General features: G+C 53.5%; 1 protein-coding gene across 1 annotated transcript in view; it reads left to right on the forward strand.

Moving 5' to 3' along the window:
* Positions 1 to 400: 400 nt before the first annotated feature.
* The window catches only part of FAM3B (FAM3 metabolism regulating signaling molecule B), a gene marked incomplete at its 3' end in the record, with an annotated part of 34,633 nt that continues 15,725 nt past the window's right edge, over positions 401 to 19,308 (forward strand). The window contains exons 1-7 of the mRNA XM_079767255.1: positions 401 to 494; positions 5,735 to 5,878; positions 7,025 to 7,148; positions 16,439 to 16,497; positions 17,359 to 17,409; positions 18,298 to 18,385; positions 18,592 to 18,724. Of these exons, the coding sequence (XP_079623381.1) occupies positions 476 to 494; positions 5,735 to 5,878; positions 7,025 to 7,148; positions 16,439 to 16,497; positions 17,359 to 17,409; positions 18,298 to 18,385; positions 18,592 to 18,724 (618 nt within the window). The 5' untranslated portion in view covers positions 401 to 475. The remainder of the gene's footprint in view (positions 495 to 5,734; positions 5,879 to 7,024; positions 7,149 to 16,438; positions 16,498 to 17,358; positions 17,410 to 18,297; positions 18,386 to 18,591; positions 18,725 to 19,308) is intronic.

Here is a 19,308-nt window from a genome sequence, read left to right on the forward strand (position 1 = left end):
AGAAGCAGAGCCTCCCCCCCCCCACCCCCCCACCGCGGCCCAGGGCCACTGGGAGCTCCGTCTTGGGGTTTAAAAGGCTCACATCATGCTCACCTTTGCAGCCATTTCCCCCGTGAGACATTAAATCGGGGGCTGGGTCCAGGAACCATTAGGGGAACAGAGTCCTCCCTCCAGAACAAACCTGCTCATTCTCTCCGGCCCCCAGGTGCTGGGCAGAGAGCAGGGTCCTCAGGGGCTGCCGAGTGGGAGCTGGTTGGGCTCTACCCAGCGCACCTGCCAGGCACCTGGCACTTCCCTGGTCCGCACCTGCCTGGCCCGGTGTCTGCTTTTGCCCGCCCTCCCCGCCACCTGTTCCAGGGCGTGCTGCCTGGTCCTCCGCCCTGGCCCTGGCGCTGGCGCTGGCGCTGGCGTGCGGGAAGTCCCCAGTCACCCGGCAGCCGCCTGAGGCCAGGAGGGCAGGAGCAGCACCTGGAAGATGAACCTGAAGGCTGCCGGTGAGTGCCATCCCACCGCCAGAGGAGGAACGGGCCACTGGCGTGGGAAGAAGGGCCCCTCGCAGTCCCAGGGACCGGCCCGCCCCGCTGAGCCAGAGGGTGGGGCCGGTCTGCTCTCTGACCTGGGACCGGAATGCGGGAGTGAGTGCCCCAGGGGGAATAGGCTGGGGTTCGGAGCAGGCAGCCCTGCGGCGTTTCCTGGGCTCCCCCTGCCTGGCCCCACTGGCCCCACCGGGATTCCTGGCAGGGGGACCAGTGAGGGTGATGTTTGGGCTGGAAAGTAGGTTTGGGGGAGCGTGGGCAGAGCGGGACTCGAGGAGCTGGGGTGGGGTTCTTCCTGGGAGAGCAGGTGCCTGAGGGGTGCCCCCACCCCCGGGCCAGCAGGGGGCTGCCAGCTGGAGGTCAGAGGCACTCGGGGACTTCACCTTGGGCTCCTCTGCTGAGCCAGGAGTCTTCAGCCACACGTCCAATGAGGGGACGGCGAGGTGGGTGAGAAGTGGGGTCCGGTGAGCAGGGAGCGCCCACTGTCCCTGTTTCTAACTGTCCGGCAGCAGCTTTTCAGAGGCTGTTTGTTTTATTTTTTGCATTTATCAAGCTACTTGAGGCGGTGGGATGTTTGGGAAGAAGTAGGAAGAAGAAAGGCAAAAAGCAATTATTCCCGCGGTCATTTTCTCCCTGAAAGCCTGTCTTTCTGACGTGGCCTCTGCCCTCTGCCCGAGCCCGCCTGGGGGCGGTGGGAACCGCCCGCCCCTCGCACACGTCCTGTACCTGCTTGTGCTGTTCTCTCTCTATTGCCGAGGAGTCCGGATTCTGCCTGAAGCAGGCAGCATATCTGTGCAGGAGTGGAAAGAATGGAAAGTTCCCTCGGCCTCTTCTGGGGAAGGCACCCCCTTCCCCAGTCCTGTTTTCTACAAAGCCATGTATTTAAGAACGGTTGTAGGTAACGTGTTGGGTTGTAGGATAAACAGGTGGAGATATGTATCTTTTGGGGGGAAGAAAACACCTCCCTTGGGGCGCTGAATTTCAGTAGCGCGATCTTGGAAGAATTTCTCATTCTCTCTCTGTCACATACTTAGAACATTGTTTTGCTGCTTCGTTAGGGGAAAATGCTGAATATGGTCCATGGCCTTTCCCACCCACAACTTTTTTGCCCCACCCCCACCCCCCCACCCCGCCGCCTCCTGATTCACTCTGAGCTGTGAGGTCCTTGCACAGCAAGCTTTGCTGCAACCCCCGGTGTCGGTGTGTTTGTCTGGGGGGTGGGGGGGGGCGGGGGGAGAAGTCACCTGCAGAAACTCAGAGCCATGTTGCCGCTGAGTTCGTGAGCGAACGTTTGGCAAAGTTCCTGGGAGCAGCGTTTCGGTGGATCCAGTCCAGCGCCAGGTCTGGCCTGGGAGACAGCTCACGGGCGGGACCGGCAGGGTCAATGGATGGAGTCCGCGCCAGCGCCCTTCACCTGGGACTCACACCCTCCCAGCTCCTCGGGATTAGGGCCAGCGTGTCCGCCTTTGCAGGCGGTGGCCTTGCGCATCTGCGGTTGTGCCGGTGCGGCGTTCCCCAGCCCTCAGGACAGTGGCGACAGCAGAGCCCGGAGCCACAAAGCAGCCGAGTCCCAAGCACGGTCCATCCACCCCTCAGCCGTCCGGGCCCCTCAAGGACAAGAGGTGTAGGTGGGGCCACCTCCAGGGTGAGGGCATGTGGCTTGTGCTGGCCGCCCTGCGGGTGACAGACAGCTTCCTGGCCCCACGTGTGTGCTCGGTTGAAGGAATCACAGGGGCGGTGCGTTCAGAGGTGCTCTCGTTGGGCCCTGGGACGGGAGGGGTGCGGCGGCCTGAGGTCCCCCCACCTGGAGTCGGTTTGAGGATTGCTTTCTTCCCCAGCCTAGTGTCCAGGGCCAGCCTGAGACCCCTGGGAACCTGCAGGTGGATGAGGGTGGGACGCGCACACAGGCATATGCACACACACGTATGCACACTCAGGCATGCACACAGGCGCACATACTAATCGAGGGTCTCAAGGAGGAAGTTCCCCGACTTCCTGCCTGCGCTCAGGACTGGCCTTTGCTCTGAGGTGGAAGCACGTGGGAGGACATGTCTGATAGCCGGTGATGACTTTATTACCAACGGCAAAGGCCGGATCCTAGTCACCGAATCACCGAAGGTTCCTGGACTTTGTCTACTTCCTCCCCCTGCCCTGTCTCTGCAGCTGCTGGACCACTCCCACCAGGGCAGGCCCACTGGAACCAGGACCCCCCTTCGCCGACTCCCTGGACTGCCACCTTTCCCAAGACCAAGCCTTACCTGAGCCGGCCCAGGGGCTACTGCTGCCCAGTGTCCCGCCTGCTCTGCGATCACCTGCAGGGACTGAGCTCCTGGTGCAGCTGTCCGGGCCATGGACAGGCTGGGACCCGGGCAGGCTGGGCCCCGGGCAGGCTGAGCCCCGGGCAGGCTGGGCCCCGGGCAGGCTGGGCCCCGGGCAGGCTGAGCCCCGGGCAGGCTGAGCCCCGGGCAGGCTGGGCCCCGGGCAGGCTGAGCCCCGGGCAGGCTGGGCCCCGGGCAGGCTGAGCCCCGGGCAGGCTGGGCCCCGGGCAGGCTGGGCCCCAGGCAGGGTAGGCCATGGGCAGGCTGGGCCCCGGGCAGGCTGGGCCCCGGGCAGGCTGGGCCATGGGAAGGCTGGGCCCCGGGCAGGCTGGGCCCCAGGCAGGCTGGTCCATGGTTCTCCAGGTGCCTCTTGTCCTCACCTCCTGGCTCCTACGCCTGCCTCCGTTTGGCGTCCTAGGTGTTCCCATGACTGTGTTAGACTCGTGCCAGGGTTACAGACGGCTCACCACCAGCCAGTGCCCCATCCTCACTGCGGGACCTGCCCTCCCACATGGGGTGGCTCTGGCTCTAGGTCTTGGCTTCCCCCAGCCACCACAGGAAACCAGGCTGTCCCAGCCCTGAGGTCATCCTGGCACCCCTCCCCCAGCCCACAGACACCCACAGCCTTCCTAGGAGCCCCGGGAAGTGCACAGGGAGGGGAGCTCATCCATCACCTTGCAGGCGGCCAGCCCTGCTTTTCAGTTCCTCTGGTGAGGCCTGCGGGCTTTTTCTTCATTCTTCGTTTGCTCCCTGTCACTTGCATCTACTGTCCTCGTTCAGCCGGTGACAGAGCTGTGTCTTCCTTCCGTGTGGCTGTTCTTTACATCCGAGAGGTGGCATCAAGTTCCCTTTCAGCCTCTCCAAGCCAAACAGCAACTCTTAGCTCGAAGACCTCGAAGACCTCGTGCGACCTCTGACTGGCCTCTGGCTGGCCAATTGCCTTCTTCAAATATGACACTTGGACAAAGTGGTCCAGCCGTGACTTCCACAGCGGCTGTTTCCGCTGAAGCTAACCGTTGAGGCTGACTCCGGGACTCCAGCAGTCACCCCGTGTGGCCCCAACAGCACTTTCCGGGATATTCTGCGGCCCAGGCACTGTCCTGGGCGTGTGGGCACAGTCCTGGAGGGAGGGGGCCCTTAGAGTGCCACAGCCACAAGGTGCGCGAATGGCTGCCATGAGGGTGCCCGGGCAGGCCAGGGGGCTGCCCCAGAGTGGGGGCTCATGGCAGGTTGGGAGAGCCTGGAAGAGGAGGAGCGGGAGGCGCGTCGATGGGTTGGGATCTGAGCTGGAGAGCGTCCTGAAGCAGAGGACAGACGCCGACAAAGCTGTGCAGCAGGAGAGGGCCACACGCGGCCGCAGCAGGTGGCCGCGCCTGCCGCCGAGCCAACAGGACTCCAGGAAGGGACCGCCATCCCCAGGGCTCTCCTGTGCTCTCTGTGGCTGCTTTCCCCCCCACCCCCCCGCAGCGAGATGCCCCCAGGCCCTAGAAACGGCAGTGGCCACACGGTCCAGGGAGTTCGCATCAGGAGGCCCTCCCTGCATAACGTTCTCACAATCTTGGGGGCTGCGTGGTTTGGAAAAGAGAGAAAAGTATTGATGCTGAAATGTGCACTTGGAAAAAGACCAAATCGTCGAGGGGAAGGAGAAACGTCCAGTTCCATGAGAGCTGCTGCTTGAGCTAGTGAGCCCACGAGCGCCTACAGACTCGATCAAACGCAGCAGTGGGGGACCACCGCGGCGCTCACAGGAAGGGGAGACCCGCAGGCACAGGAAACGGTGGAGCTGAGGTCCGGGCTGAGCTCGGGCAGAGTGACAGACGCAGGTTTGCGTGTCATCACCCCCTGGAGAGGAGGGAGCCTGAGGTGGTGTGCTGGCGGGCTGGAGGCCTGCTTCTGTCAATGGCTGTGAACTTGGAAAAGGGGGGCTGGGACAACTGCCCACCTGTCTCTGCTCAGGGTGCTGGGTGGGGAGACACCAGCCCCCTGACAGCAACCGGGTGTCCCACAATTCAGTGCAGCTCTGACACTGACCGCCAGCAGTTAGCGCAGCCCCTACCAGCCGCCCTCTCTTCAGCCGCCAGCCACCAGCCTGGGGGCCGCCCGCACCTGTGACCTGGGGAGTTCCCACAACTCATCTAGGCTCCGTCATTCGCCAGAACGACTGGCAGAGCTGGCCGGTGGAGAGCAGGCGGGACAGTACATGTGGAATGGAGGGCCAGCCCCTGAGAGCTGACGCCTGCCCCGATCCGTCCACTGAGCCGGGCAAGACGGGGCCCACGTCAGGCGGGATGGCTCCCCAGGCCACTTGAGAAATCGATGACATTAGCCTTTGGGGAAGTTCTTAGACCCAAACCAGCAGTGAACATAAAAGCATGGCCTTGAGCCAAAACCGGTTTGGCTCAGTGGATAGAGAGTCGGCCTTCGGACTGAAGGGTCCCAGGTTCGATTCCGGTCAAGGGCATGTACCTTGGATGCGGGCACATCCCCAGTGGGGGGTGTGCAGGAGGCAGCTGATCGATGTTTCTCTCTCATTGATGTTTCTAGCTCTCTATCCCTCTCCCTTCCTCTCTGTAAAAAATCAATAAAATATATATATTTTTAAAAAAAGCATGGCCTTGAAAGCATTCATGTCTTGTCCGTGTTGTCTGTTTCTGTCTACCTCAAATGCCTGCCCCCACAAAGCCTACTAAGTCATCACGGCGTGTTGGCTCGTTAAAGCAGCCCTGGGCCCTCGTCTGCCCCCACCTCCCAGGAGCAGCCTGCTGACACTCGTGGTTGGTGTGGTGGGGGGCTAGGAGAACGGGGGGCTAGGAGAACGGGGGGCTAGGAGAACGGGCTGGCGCTGTCCTGAGCACCCACACCCTGCATGTGTGTCCGCAGGCACCCTGAGAGCCGTGCTCTTCATCTTCGCCTCCGTGTGCGCCTGGTACTCCGGGTACCTGCTGGCAGAGCTCATCCCAGACGCGCCCCTGTCCAGTGCCATCTACAGCATCCGGAGCATCGGGGAGAGGCCCATCCTCAAAGGTCAGTGCCCGCGTCACAGCCCACTAGTAGCTGCGGCCCGGCTCAGGGGTGCCCGTGGGTTCTGGCCATCTTACGTTGGTGACGATGACGAGGGGGAGGAGGTAACCTCTCCTTCCATTTCTGCTCCTTTCCAACCCCCTCTCCCCCCTCTCCCCCCCACCCCCACCGTGAGAGGCTCCAAGGCCACTCATGCTGTGAGGGAGACAAACAGGAAAACTTGACGTGCAGCTGCGTTAAGTGAAAATGTGTTTGGCATACAACTCAAATCGGGAATGAGGTGAAATGACCAAACAGCCATTAGAAATGACATTTGGTGATGGGTGGACACGACTAAGTAATAACCTGTCCTCCTTTTCAAGATTTGTGAATAGATATGCTGGTATACTTTCAATACCCGAGCACATTATTCAAAATCAATTTGCACAAATATAGAGCACTGAGTAATGATAAACTATTTTTATAAAAGCCATTCCTTCTCAGATTGAATTTCCTTTTATGTCAAAAAAAACAAAACAAAACAAAACAAAACACTTTCTAGGACTCGACTGTGACAGGTTTGTTTGTATTTGATAAAGTTTTCACAGTGAACTTGCCCGGAATCAGTAGGCTGACTGCATACAGCCTGGGGTGGGGCCCAGCTCCACGGAATTCGCGGATTGAGCAGAGCACGGGAGACGCCCTCAGAGGACTCACTCTCTCGTTTTCCCTATTTCCCCACAAAATCAGAAGTCTGTCCTGGACAGAGCTTCCCCCTAGGAGCTGCCTCGGATGCCAGGCGTTTCAGGGGCTCGTTGCCATGGTTTCTATCTCCCTCCTTCCCATGCCAAGGATGTCAGCTGGATGGCCAGCCATGGGCTGTGATTCCCAACTCTGAAACTTGTGACGCCTGCAAAAATCCCCTCCCTTTTGTATATTTGTGATTTTAAGACAAAAGCAATTAAATTAACGTCGTGTGCTTCGGGGAATCTCTGAAGCTCCTATTGGTGGCCACCATTCCTATTGGTGACCCTTCCCCACTCCTGTTTCTGCCCACGACCTTGGCCATGCAGGTGTGATGTCCTGGCGCAGAGCAGCTGTGTTCATGGCCACGCGGTGGGCTCCTCCGGTAAATCCTCGCGCGACCTGTTATGTTCTTGTTCATTACAGCCCCACCCCCCAAGAGGCAAAAATGCGACCACAGGGCCCCCTGCCCCCCGAACACCTACGCTTACCGGTTGCTCAGCGGCAGGGGCACGGACAGCTACGCCAAAATCTGCTTTGAGGACCAGCTGTAAGTAGCAGCGTGAGGAAGGAAAACATAGCCACCTGGTCCCTTCCCTTCTCTGAGGTTGACCAGGCAGCCGGTCTGCCCCCAGCAGGGAAAGGAACGTCCTTGACCCTGGGCAAAGGCGGGGAGCACCAGGGGAGCTGAGAATGCCAGCTGTGCTCCCCGGGAGGATGTGGATTGAGGCTGTGTCCCCGTGTTGAACTCTCATTTGGCAGCAGGTCAAACAAGCCTTCGTTCATACTCCGTAGCCTTCTTTGAATACGTGTCACGGCCCTTCAAAGTCATGGGAACAGAACGCAGGTTTTCTTCCATTTGGTTATATGATCCTCACAGATTAAAGCAGGTGTGGCCTCCCTTTCCAGCCCACACCTCCGCGTTGCAGGTCTGTGTGACCGCCTTGCCCGCAGAGAGCCTAAGGAAACGCTGGGCTTGGAGCCGTCCTAGCCCCGTGCACTCGCCCACGGGGCGGGGCGGCCGCCACAAAGAGCGCAGGCCGGGCCCAAACAACAGGGATGTGTTCTCTCCTGGTCTGCAGGCTGGAGTCCAAGATGGAGGAGTGGGCAGGGCTGGCTCCTTGTGAGGCCGAGGGCGCACCTGCTCCAGGCCCCTGCCCTGGGCTGTACGTGGTGGTCTTTTCCCGTGTCTGCATCATCTCCCTCTGTGTGTGTATCTGGGTCCAAATTCCCCCTTTTGAAAAGGACTCTGTTGGTACTGGTGCACTGATATGGGGCGATCTCTCTTCCCCTGCAGGAGGCCAGGCTGCTCTCGAGGCTGGCGCCGCGGGCACCTGGTACCGGGCATCCCTCTCTACCATCGTGCTGGGGTGCTCTTTGCCTCCCTCTCTGGAGTTGCAGCCCCTATTTCCAGGATGCAAATCTCACTTTCTCCGTTTCCTCCCTTGTTTTGCTGTAGCACATCCTCTATTAACATCCTGAGAAAAGGGTAGAAGGAGAGGTAAAATTTTTAAAGATTCTTCGTGTTTAAAATATAGTCATTCCCCCTCACAAGGAAGTGATACTTTGGCTGAGTATACATTACTAAATTAGAAATGATCTCTACTTTGAATTTTGAGGTCATTGCCTGGAGCCATAGTTACCCTCCCACCAGCAACCGTGGGAATGCACTCCTCAGGTCTCCAGTGGCAGGGGGTTCATTGACCCACAGGCTGCATTCTGAAATTTATAGTATGTTTGCTTGAGGCCATGCTTCCATGGGCTGCTCTGGTGATTAAGCATTGCAGTTCAATTCCCAGTCAGGGCACATGCCCAGGTTGCCGGCTCGGTCCCCAGTGGGTCGTGTGCAGGAGGCAGGCAATTGATGATTCTCTCTCATCATTGTTGTTTCACTCTCTCTCTCCCTCTCCCTTCCTCTCTCTGAAATTAATAAAAAACATCCTATATAATAAAAGCCCAGCGACCCAATGGCAGAACGACCAGAACGACCGGTCGACCAGTTGCTATGACGTGGACTGACCACCAGGGGGCAGACGCTCAACGCAGGAGCTGCCCCCTTGTGGTCAGTGCGCTCCCACAATGGGAATGCCGCTCAGTTGACCAGGATGAGCAGTGCCCACAGCAGCCGATCCTCACAGGCCACACCCCCCACCAGTGCATGAATCCCGTGCACCAAGCCTCTAGTATTTAAATAAACTATAATATAAAAAGTATTCATGACACTTGTTGATGATGCTAGGGCAGACTTTATTCAAGGTGGGCCATGGCACCCACTGTAGGGACCTCTGCAGCAGGGTCTTGCAGTGGGAGAGAGAGATTGGACTTAACTCTGAACACAGTAAGTGGGAATCATAGTCAAGGAGCGGGGTGAGGTCAGTGGATAGGAATCACTAAGAGGAAAGAAGAATCTGGGGTCAAGGGGATTCTGGCTAAACTAATCTAACAGGTTCCTTGCTGACAGTGGGCTGGGAGATCAGAAACCAGGGGAGGTGGGGAATGGAGGATGAGGAACCCAATCAATAGGGAAGATGATCAGAAATCAAAGGCAGAGGGGTTCTAGTTAACCCGACTTAGCAGAATTCTTGCTAAAGCTGGACAATGCAGAGATAAACGCGGTAGTACAAAAGTTAGGCCTCGTTGAAAAGAGCTCTGGGGAGCCTGGGTAGGGTTTGGTGAAGGAGGGAGTCTGCTGGCACCAGGGGTCCCAGGCAGGCTCATTCCGGGGAGACAGGCTCCAGGGGGCCCTGGCTTTGCTGAGCCCTCGGAAGACTGCAGGGCAGCCTGGTCCACCCTAGCTGCTTCCCTCTTTCCTTCACTTCGGGTCGGACTTGCAATGTGGTCTGACCGGCTCTCCCCAGTTCCCTGGCCCCTCCCCATCTCCCCTCAGAGGCCTTTCCCCTAAGGAAGGCTCTTGTGCATTTAGTCCTGTTCTGCTCTCTGCTTCTCAGAGGACACAGATTAGCCATGACGAGCATGACTGTTTGCCCGCCGTCTGTCCAAACACAACATGTGGGCAAATACTTTGACGGTTGCCATTGTGTAAGACGAAACATGGGTTTTGGGTCAGATTTTTACTTTGTTATTGCTCTTGCCATGAGTGAATTGAGGATCTCTTGATGCTGCGTCTTCATATTTATTTTTTTATGAACTATCTTTTCATATCTCTTGCCCATTTTTATTTCTGCCATTGGCCATTTTTATCCTATCTAATAAAAGAGTAATATGCAAATTAACCATCACTCTGTGACAAAATGGCGGTGCCCATGGCCACAAGATGGCGGTGCCCAGTCCTCTTAGCCCTGAGCCCCCTAGCCGCGTGATCGGGGGCAAAGCGGAGGCGGCTTGGGGCCGGAGTCTCCGGCCGGCAGTGCCCCGCCCCCATCTCAGACCGGCAGGGCAGTGCACCCCCAATGCGCGATCTTCAGACCAGCAAAGGCAGCCTGGGCTGGAGCCGCGCACCCCCACCAGGCTATCCCCAGCCAGGCTGAGATGGCAGCCTGGGCAGGGGTCTCAGCCTGGCTGGGCTGAGGCGGCAGCCTGGGCTGGGGTCTCAGCCTGGCCAGGGCCCGAACCCCTTCCAGCGGTGGCAGCCTGGGGTCTCAACCATTGAGTCACACCAGCCAGGCAGATATGGAGGAATCTTAAATGTTTCTTTTTTTATAATATATATTTTATTGATTTTTTACAGAGAGGAAGGGAGAGGGATAGAGATTTAGAAACACCGATGAGAGAGAAACATCGATCAGCTGCCTCCTGCACACTCCCCACTGGGTATGTGCCCCCAACCAAGGTACATTTCCTTGACCAGAATCGAACCTGGGACCCTTGATTCTGCAGGCCAATGCTTCATCCACTGAGCCAAACCAGTTAGGACTGTCCAATATGCTAAAGAAAAAAACCCTATCTAATAAAGAGGGAATATGCAAGGGAGGGCATTTGGGGGTGACCGGGGTGTCAGGGGAGGGCAGTTAGGCGTCGATCGGGCTGGCAGGGGAGTGGTTGGGGGTGATCAGGCTGGCAGGCAGAGCAGTTAGGGGCAATCAGGAAGGCAGGCAGGCGAGTAGTTGGGAACCAGAAGTCCTAGATTGTGAAAGGGATGTCCGACTGCCTGTTTAGGCCCGGCAGTCAGACATCCCCCAAGGGGTCCCAGATTGGAGAGGGTGCAGGTTAGGCTGAGAGACACCCCTCCCCACCGTGCACGAATTTTGTGCACCAGGCCTCTAGTTGATTTATAAGATCCTTTATATATTAAGGTAGCTAGCCCTTTGGTGTTGTAAAAATTTTCTCTGTTTTGTCTTTTCATTTATTAAAAGGGCATTTTTAAATGTGCCTATACCTTAGTAAATATATGACCTTTAACAAGACAAAGAAACTGTAGCCATATAGTGAAAGCACAATTTTATTTTATTTTTTTAAAAATATATTTTATTGATTTTTTACAGAGAGCAAGGGAGAGGGAGAGAGAGTTAGAAACATCAATGAGAGAGAAACATCGTTCAGCTGCCTCCTGCACACTCCCCACTGGGGATGTGCCTGCAACCAAGGTACATGCTCTTGACCAGAATCAAACCTGGGACACTTGAGTCCACAGACTGACGCTCTATCCACTGAGCCAAACCAGTTAGGGCGAAAGCACAATTTTAAAAAGCAACAAAAACAACAACCAAAGTTCTGCTATCGGTAAGGATTCATACATACAAGAGACTTGTGGTCACTGGGCAAACCTCCGCCCTGAAAACTAGAGAGACAGGCAGATTCATAAGTCACAGCTCATGAATGCAGAAACCGCAGCTGGAGCCACCAGAGGGTAGAAAAATTATACCGCAGCTGGAGCCACCAAACCTCCGCCCTGAAAACTAGAGAGACAGGCAGATTCATAAGTCACAGCTCTGAAGCAGAAACCGCAGCTGGAGCCACCAAACCTCCGCCCTGAAAACTAGAGAGACAGGCAGATTCATAAGTCACAGCTCACCTGAAGCAGAAACCGCAGCTGGAGCCACCAGAGGGTAGAAAAATTATACTCCGAGCATCTTCCCTGTACCCTCCACTTGGTTCTCATTACCCACTGCTCCCATCCCCATTACTTTGCAATTTTTAAAAAATATATTTTTATTGATTTCAGAGAGGAAGGGAGAGGGAAAGAGAGATAGAAACATCAATGATGACAGAGGATCATTGATTGGCTGCCTCCTGCACACCCCACACTGGGGATCAAACCAGAAACCCAGGCATGTGCCCTGACCTCCAGGTTCATAGGTTGATGCTCAACCACAATGGCCAGGCTACTTTTTTTAGATTTTGATTTATCTTTCTAGTGTTTGCTTTTATGTGAAAAATAAACAAACTGTATCTGTATAATTAGTATATCCCCATGTTTGTGTCTTAAATTTGTATATATATGTGTATATATGTGTACATATATACTCATGTGAATTTGTGTGTGTGTGTGTATGTAAAAGGTAGCAAAATCTAGACACAGTTTTGCAGTTTTTCACTTAACCGTGTAATAGAGATCACCCCATATCAGCCCACAGAGATCATCCTTATTCCTTTTCATGGGCACATAATATCCTACACATGGATGTATCCTAGCTCATTCAATCAGTTCTGCACTGATAGATGCTTTTAGTATTTGAAATCTTTTGGTATCCTACCTAATAATAGACAAATATGCAAATTGACCGTACCTTCGCTATGCCCGTGATTGGCCAGGAGGCGCGGGGGGGGGGCAGGACTCGGGGTGGCCGGGGTGGCTGATTGGGCCGGCGGGACGCTGAGCTCGCGTTGCCAGCAGCGGCTCGAGCTCAGTGTCTGCGCCATGGCTGTGCTGCGGCACAGAAGGGGCCTCTGGGGCAGCGAGCTCACGTCCCACCACGGACCATCAAAAGCATGGGAGCTAGGTGCCTGTCCACTCAGGCACCAGGCCTTTCAGAAGCCTTCGCCACGCAAGATGCTTCTGAAAGGCGTGGTGCACCAGTGGACAGGCACCCAGCTCCCCCGTGATCGAAAGCGAAAGCGTGTAGGGGACCCTACACGTGCATGATTCAATCATGCACTGGGCCTCTAGTCTATATAATAAAAGCCTAAGCGACCATTATGGTGGAACAACCAGAACAACCAGTCACGATGATGCACACTGACCACCAGGGTGCAGAATGCAGGAGCTGCCCCCTGCTGGTCAGCGCACTCCTACAGGGGGAGCGCCGCTCAGCCAGAAGCCGGGCTCATGGCTGGTGAACACAGTGGTGGTGACGGGAGCCTCTCCCGCCTCCACGGCAGTGCTAAGGAGCAGCAAGCAGGTGGGCAGTAAGGAGCAACGAAAGGGCATAGGCCTGGCTGCAGGACCCCACCCCCTCCAGTGCACGAATTTCATGCACCAGGCCTCTAATTATAAATAATACTGCAATTAATTACTTTGTGAACATGTTGTTGTGTAACAAATTACGATAAAGTGAATACTTGTGTGATCACCATCCAGGCTAAGAAATGGACTATCACCAGCATACCATGAACCCTCTGTACCCCTTCCAAAGTGCAGCCCCCTTTTACTTACTGCCCATGGTAACCTCCACTCTGTCTTTTATGGTGACCATTTTCTTGCTTTTTTTTTTTTCTTGCTTTTCTTGATAGTTTTATAGCCTAAGCATACACTATAAAATATTATTGTTTCATTTTAGCTATTTTGAACTTTATATAAATGTAACCATAAACCACAGACTTTTATGTCTTACTTCTTTGCTCAAAAATATATTTGTGAGAATTATCCTTGATGTTGGGTAAAGCTATTATTCATTGATTGGCATTGCTGTGTAATATTGCATTGCATGAATATACTACAATTCATTTATCCATTCTGTTGAATGGCATTTGGGTCATTTCTGGTTTGGAGCTGTTATAAGTAATGGTGCTATGAATAGCCCTGTTCGTGTCTCTTGGTGCACACGTGCATGTATTTTGGTTGGGAATTGGTGGGGGTTTTTTGGGGGGCGCAGAGTCCCACAACCACCCTTAGTTTCAGCGATACTCCAGAAGGACTCGTAAGACTCAAGGACAGCTAATATTTATGGGTAAGGTTTATTACAGCAGAAGATGCAGAACCAAAGTTGTGTATGGTCTTCTGGTGGTGAATTATCTCAGTTTATGTTCCTCTGAAATATCTTTATTTCATCTTTATTGGTGGGAGATGTTTGCTTATTATTTCCTTACAACCCATTCCAGAAATAATTCCTGGTGTCCTGGCTTCCATTGCTTTTCTTAGTAAGTCAGCTGACAGTTTAATTGTTGATATTGTGAAAGTTACTGCCTTTTCTCCCTCTCTGATTGCCTCTGAGAATTTTTGCTTATCTTTGGTCTTCACCACGTGTACCCTGCTGTGTCTATTGTTGTTGCTTCGTCTTACTTGGGTTTATTGAGCTTCTTTAAAACAAAAACCTCTTAGTATTTTTTGAATTGATTTTTAGAGAGAGAGGAAGGGGAGAGGAAAGTAGAGAGAGAAATATCGACGTGAGAGAAAAACATCTATTGGTTGCCTCTCCTACTTACTCTGACGTGGGATTGAACTTGAAACCTGGGTACATGCTCTGACCAGGAGTTGAACTGGTAAACTTTTGGTGCACAAGATGATGCTCCAACCAACTGAGCCACACTGGCCAGGGCTGAGCTTCTTAAATATATATGTATTAGTCTTTCATCGCATTTAACCAATTCTCTGTCAGTGCATTTTCTGCCCCATTTATTCTTTCCTCTCCTAAGACACTTGATGAAACATTAGGCTTTATTATTATAATCTCTGTAGCCTGCATTCTATTTTGTATTTTCCATTTTGTATCTCTCTGTCATTCATGTGAACAGAGCTGGTGTCCTCTGAACGGCTTTCCGGTTTACTAATTCTTTCTGCTGTTAAGCCCTTCCATTAGCTATTATGTTATTTTCGTTTTAAAGCCTCATTTGGGTTCTTTTCATAATCTTTACATCACTTTTTGTAGTTTCCAGTTCTGAAATTTTCAGCTTTATTTATCATCGTCTTGGCCATATTAAGTTTAGTTACTTGAAAGTCTGTTGGATAATGCTGGCATTTGGAGCCCTGTGAGTCTGTCTCTATTATCTATTGTGTTCTGCTGGTTCCACCGGCTCTTGTTTCTGACGGTTGCCCTCCTCCTGTGCCAGGTCCTATTTGAGAGTGTGCCAGGCAGAGTGTTTGAGGGTGCTTTTTAACTGAGGCAGCAGATGATGGTATCTTCTTCTTCTAAGAATTTTTGTTTACTTCTGTCCGGGACTGGAACCATTAGCGGAATAGAATAACGTGAATAAGTGTTAAGGATTGAGATGCTTTGGGCCACCTAGTGGTCTGCAGTTATACAAGTTCTGATTTATTCCTGGTTCACGCTCACTGTCAGGATTGAACCCTTTTTCACTCCAACCCAAAGAAGAAACGGGGGGATTAATATGGCCTTTCCTTTGATGGGCCCTGGTTTCCAACCTTTGTCCCCGAGCTTCACGTGGTTATCACAAGTGCTCCTCGCCTTCTTAGGCACTTTTTCTGGAATCGGCAAATGCTCCTGGGGTGTAAGTAGCTTTACAGGCCGGGCTCAGCACCTTGGAATTGAGTCTCCCAAATCTTGGCCAGAGAAATTTTTATTAATATAATATATTCAAGCAGGTCTTTTTTTAAGCCCCCCCCCCCATTTTTTTGTTTTGTTTTTCTTAATGGGAGAGTAGTTCAGATGACCTAACTTTCTATTATCATAAATGGAAGTTTCTTTTTGAGTCTTTTCCAATTCTTATAGAATATTCTCTGAAACTGTCTAAGAGCTACTCCTCCCAAAAGGACTTAGCCTAGAAGGCTTCCACGGGAGTTTAGCTAAACACGTCAAAGGCAGAATCTTCCAGTGCTGTAGTCACTATTCCAAACATGGAAAAGGATGGCAGCTTCCACATTGCTGTAGGAAACGAATATACCATTTATTCTAAAACTTGACAGAGGATGTGCGCATACCTGCATGAAATTCCAAAGATCTACCATCTCCAGGAAAGCAGAGATTCCCAGCCAGCATGGCTCAGTGGTTGAGTGTCACCCTATGAACCAGGAAGTCACGGTTCGATTCCTGGTCAGGGCACATGCCCACGTTGCGGGCACAATCCCCAGCGTGGGGTGTGCAGGAGGCAGCCGATCCATGATTCTCTCTCATCATTGATGTTCCTATCTCTCTTTCCTTCTCCCTTCCTCTCTGAAATCAATACAAATATATTTTTTACATAAATAGATAAAAGCAAACGTTAAGTGAAGCAATATAGGGGCTTATTGAAGGAGGTTACTGGGGGTCAGATAAAAGGACCACAAGAGTCAAGAGACTCTCCGTCATCACACTAAGGGGGAGGATGTGTATAAATTGATACCAGACTTGGGTTAGAGCCATCTCTCATGGCCCACCCCTCTACTTCATATGAATAAGGCAGAGCAATGACTGCTCATGAGGTGGTTGAGGACTCAGTGGTGGTGGTGGGGGGGAAGTTTGTAAAGAGCCTGTGCTAAACAAATCTGAAATTGTCCTCTCCCTGGCTATTTGTCTAAATTATAAGCTTCTGTGCAGCTCCCAGGTTCCCTGAGGGACTGAGCCTATAGGAACTTGGGGAAGATGTGTGTGGAGGAGTATGAGGGTGACTGTCAGTGCATGTCAACGAGGAAGGGAGAGGAAGGGAGCAGTAGGTGACAATGGGAGTGGCAGCGCCTGCCAGGAGAAGATCTTGCGGAGGATGGGGGGAGGGCGGGTAGGGGGGGACGGGCCTCCCCTGGGCTTGGTAAGAAAGGAGTCCTTTGACTAATGTTTATTTACATTTCAGGCTCATAGGAGAAAAGGTTGGAAATGTTGGGAGAGGAATCAATATTGCCATTGTCGATTGTAAGTTGTGAAATATTTTCTTTGAAACTTTTCTAAAGGCTCTGTGATGGGATTTTTTTCCCCAGATACCTTGGGTTCTCGATGGTTTTTGCACTCAGTCTAGTCTAGGTTTATATTTGAATGCATTTTTAAAATTACACATTTAACTATTTTTACAACGCCTCACTTTCCAGATTATTTGTAGTTCCAAAGAAAACACAATGAAACCAAATACAGATTTTTCAAACAAAACGAGGAGGACTGGCAGAGGCGGGGTGAGGCCCGAGGAGCAGACCTGGGCCTCCCTTTTGCTCTCAGACTCCCGGTGGCCCAGCAGAAGGTGACACAGCCGCCGGTTCCTGAGGGACAAGGGCCTCAGGGAAGCCAAGCTTGGCCTCCGCTTAGGCCTGGGAAAGACAGTCGCCACTGGGGACCCCGACGATAGCAGGTGTGGGGTGTCCCTGGAAGCCAGCTGAGCACATGGCCCAGTGACAGTGGGGCTGCAGGAACCCAAGACAGAACGTGCCCAGCGTGATGGTGGGAGGGGAGCCGGCAGCTCGCAGCAGAAAGCCCTGAGGCGGGAACGCTGGGGTCTCTGTGGGAAGAGGAAGGTGCGCTGGGGTCTCTGTGGGAAGAGGAAGGTGCGACAGGAGAGTGTAGGATGGAATCTCGTGGGAACCAGCCCGGAAGGAAGCCCCAGGGCAGCGGAGGAGCCCCGTCTCTGACCCGCCCACATCGGCAACACCAGGCCAGGCTGCAGCCGCTCTTCGGGCTCCGGGAAAGAGATGGGGGAGGAACAGGCCACGCCAAGAACCCTGGTGCCACGGATGCACCCTGAGTCCCCACGAGCTTCCTGTGAAAAGCTGTTCCTTTTCTCTTCAGATGTGACCGGGAAAGCGATAGCAGCGCGGTATTTTGATATGTACGAAGGAGGTAAGAAAACCCTTTTCCTGTTCAAATTTAAATGAGTTCTAAACATAAATCAAGATTTTACCAGTTAAGAAACACAAGCAAAATGCCCAACATTCTTAGTTGTCTACTAAGAAAACTGCCAGACCTTCATGCTGAGGATTCTAGAATGGTCGTCCCTCCATAAGTGCTCTTCGTCTCTGGGTTCATATAATTCAGTGTGAAGGCATTCTCTAGAAAATTCCTTTCCTCTGGTCACCCTTGTCCTGAATCTTCTCCCTCCCTTCCCTCATTGGATAACAGGAAAAGACATTTTCAAACCAAATCCATGTAAAGTAACGCAATCAGCATCCAGCCTGAATATCATCAGGATTTCTGTCCTGGGCCTGGTGCCCGCTGGGCCTGCCATGCTCCTTCCTGGGCCCACGACCCCCACCTCCTTCAGCGTCTCTCCATCTGGGCACTGGGTCCTGGACATGGTGCCTGTCAGGATATGCCAGCCCTGAGGGCTGTGAGCAGGTCTCTGTAAGACAACGGAGAGTCATGAGACATGCCGGTGCCTCTCGTGGGAGTTGTGCATGTTTACTCGGCAGCTAACTTAAGCACCACCACCAGCACCGAGCCCCGGTGGTCAAGAGTAGGGTCAGAGGTTCACCTTCCTTTTATCCTGTAAGACGCAGGCAGCCCCCTTAGCAAAGGCTTCCCCAGGCAAGGCCAGGCCTGCATCCCTGTCTCTGTCCTGCCATCCCGCCTGAGCCGCTCCGATCTGGGATGCTCACGCACAGTCCATAGAGGAGCTCCAGGAACCAGGATGCGCAGTGGCTACGGACGCCGAGGGCAGGGAGGTGCAGCACGTAGGACAAGAGCCTCAGCTAACGGCGCTCCTAAAACTGGTTTGCGTTGACCCGACAGATAACTCCGGACCCATGACCCAGTTCATTCAGGGCGCGCCTGCGAAGTCCCTGCTCTTCATGGTGACCCACGATGACGGCAGCACCCAGTGAGCATGCCCAGCAGTGACTAGAAACCTGACACACGCAGCCAGCTCGGGTGCCCTGTCCTCCTGCTTACCCGCCCCCCCCCCCACAAACCCCCACCCCGGCCCAGGAGATGAGTGGCTTTGGAGACCTCTGTGCTGGGACAAACACAGTGGGACACACGGGAGTCCCCACGGGAGACATTCAGTCGCTCTCCTCTGTCCCCTAGGCTGCAGGAGGACGCCAAGGAGACCATAGAAGCGCTTGGAAGCAAAGAAATCAGGAACTTGCGGTTCAGGTCCAGCTGGGTCTTTCTTACAGTGAAGGGCTTTGAACTTCCTGCAGGACTTCAGAGAGAGAAGGTGAGTGTCTGTCATTGTTTTTTAAAGTACAGTTAGTTGTATACGATATTACATCAGTTTCAGGTGTATAATACAGGGATGTAGCATTTATACACCCAACAGTGTGCTCACCACACCAAGTCTAGTGGCCATCTGTCACCATGCCAACGTACCACAGGGTGAGTGGTTTTGAAATGTCCCTTCCCACAGGGGTCAGGATAGCAGGATCTGTGATTTGAAAGGTTGCCAGTCGGTTTCAACTCCCGGTCTCTAACTACGTCCCTGCGTAGAGTGCGTGCGCCAGGGCCATGCAGGGGTGGGCACCTGGGCTGAGCGCTCGTCTCCCCACTCCGGGTTCCTCGTTCTTCCATCTGGGAAAATCCCACCTTCCACCCAGTAGGTGCTGGGTGTGTCATGGGTGAAACCGTCCATGCTGAGAACGGAACCCTTTCCCCTTAGATCAACGGAGGATTAGATCGGCATTGAAGTTTCAATTCTTAAATCTCTTTAAAAGTAGGAAATTCGCCCCAACCGGTTTGGCTCAGTGGATAGAGCATCGGCCTGCGGACTCAAGGGTCCCAGGTTTGATTCCGGTCAAGGGCATG

Source organism: Cnephaeus nilssonii (assembly GCF_951640355.1).
Source record: "Cnephaeus nilssonii genome assembly, chromosome: 3".
NCBI classification, from domain to species: Eukaryota; Metazoa; Chordata; class Mammalia; order Chiroptera; family Vespertilionidae; genus Cnephaeus; species Cnephaeus nilssonii.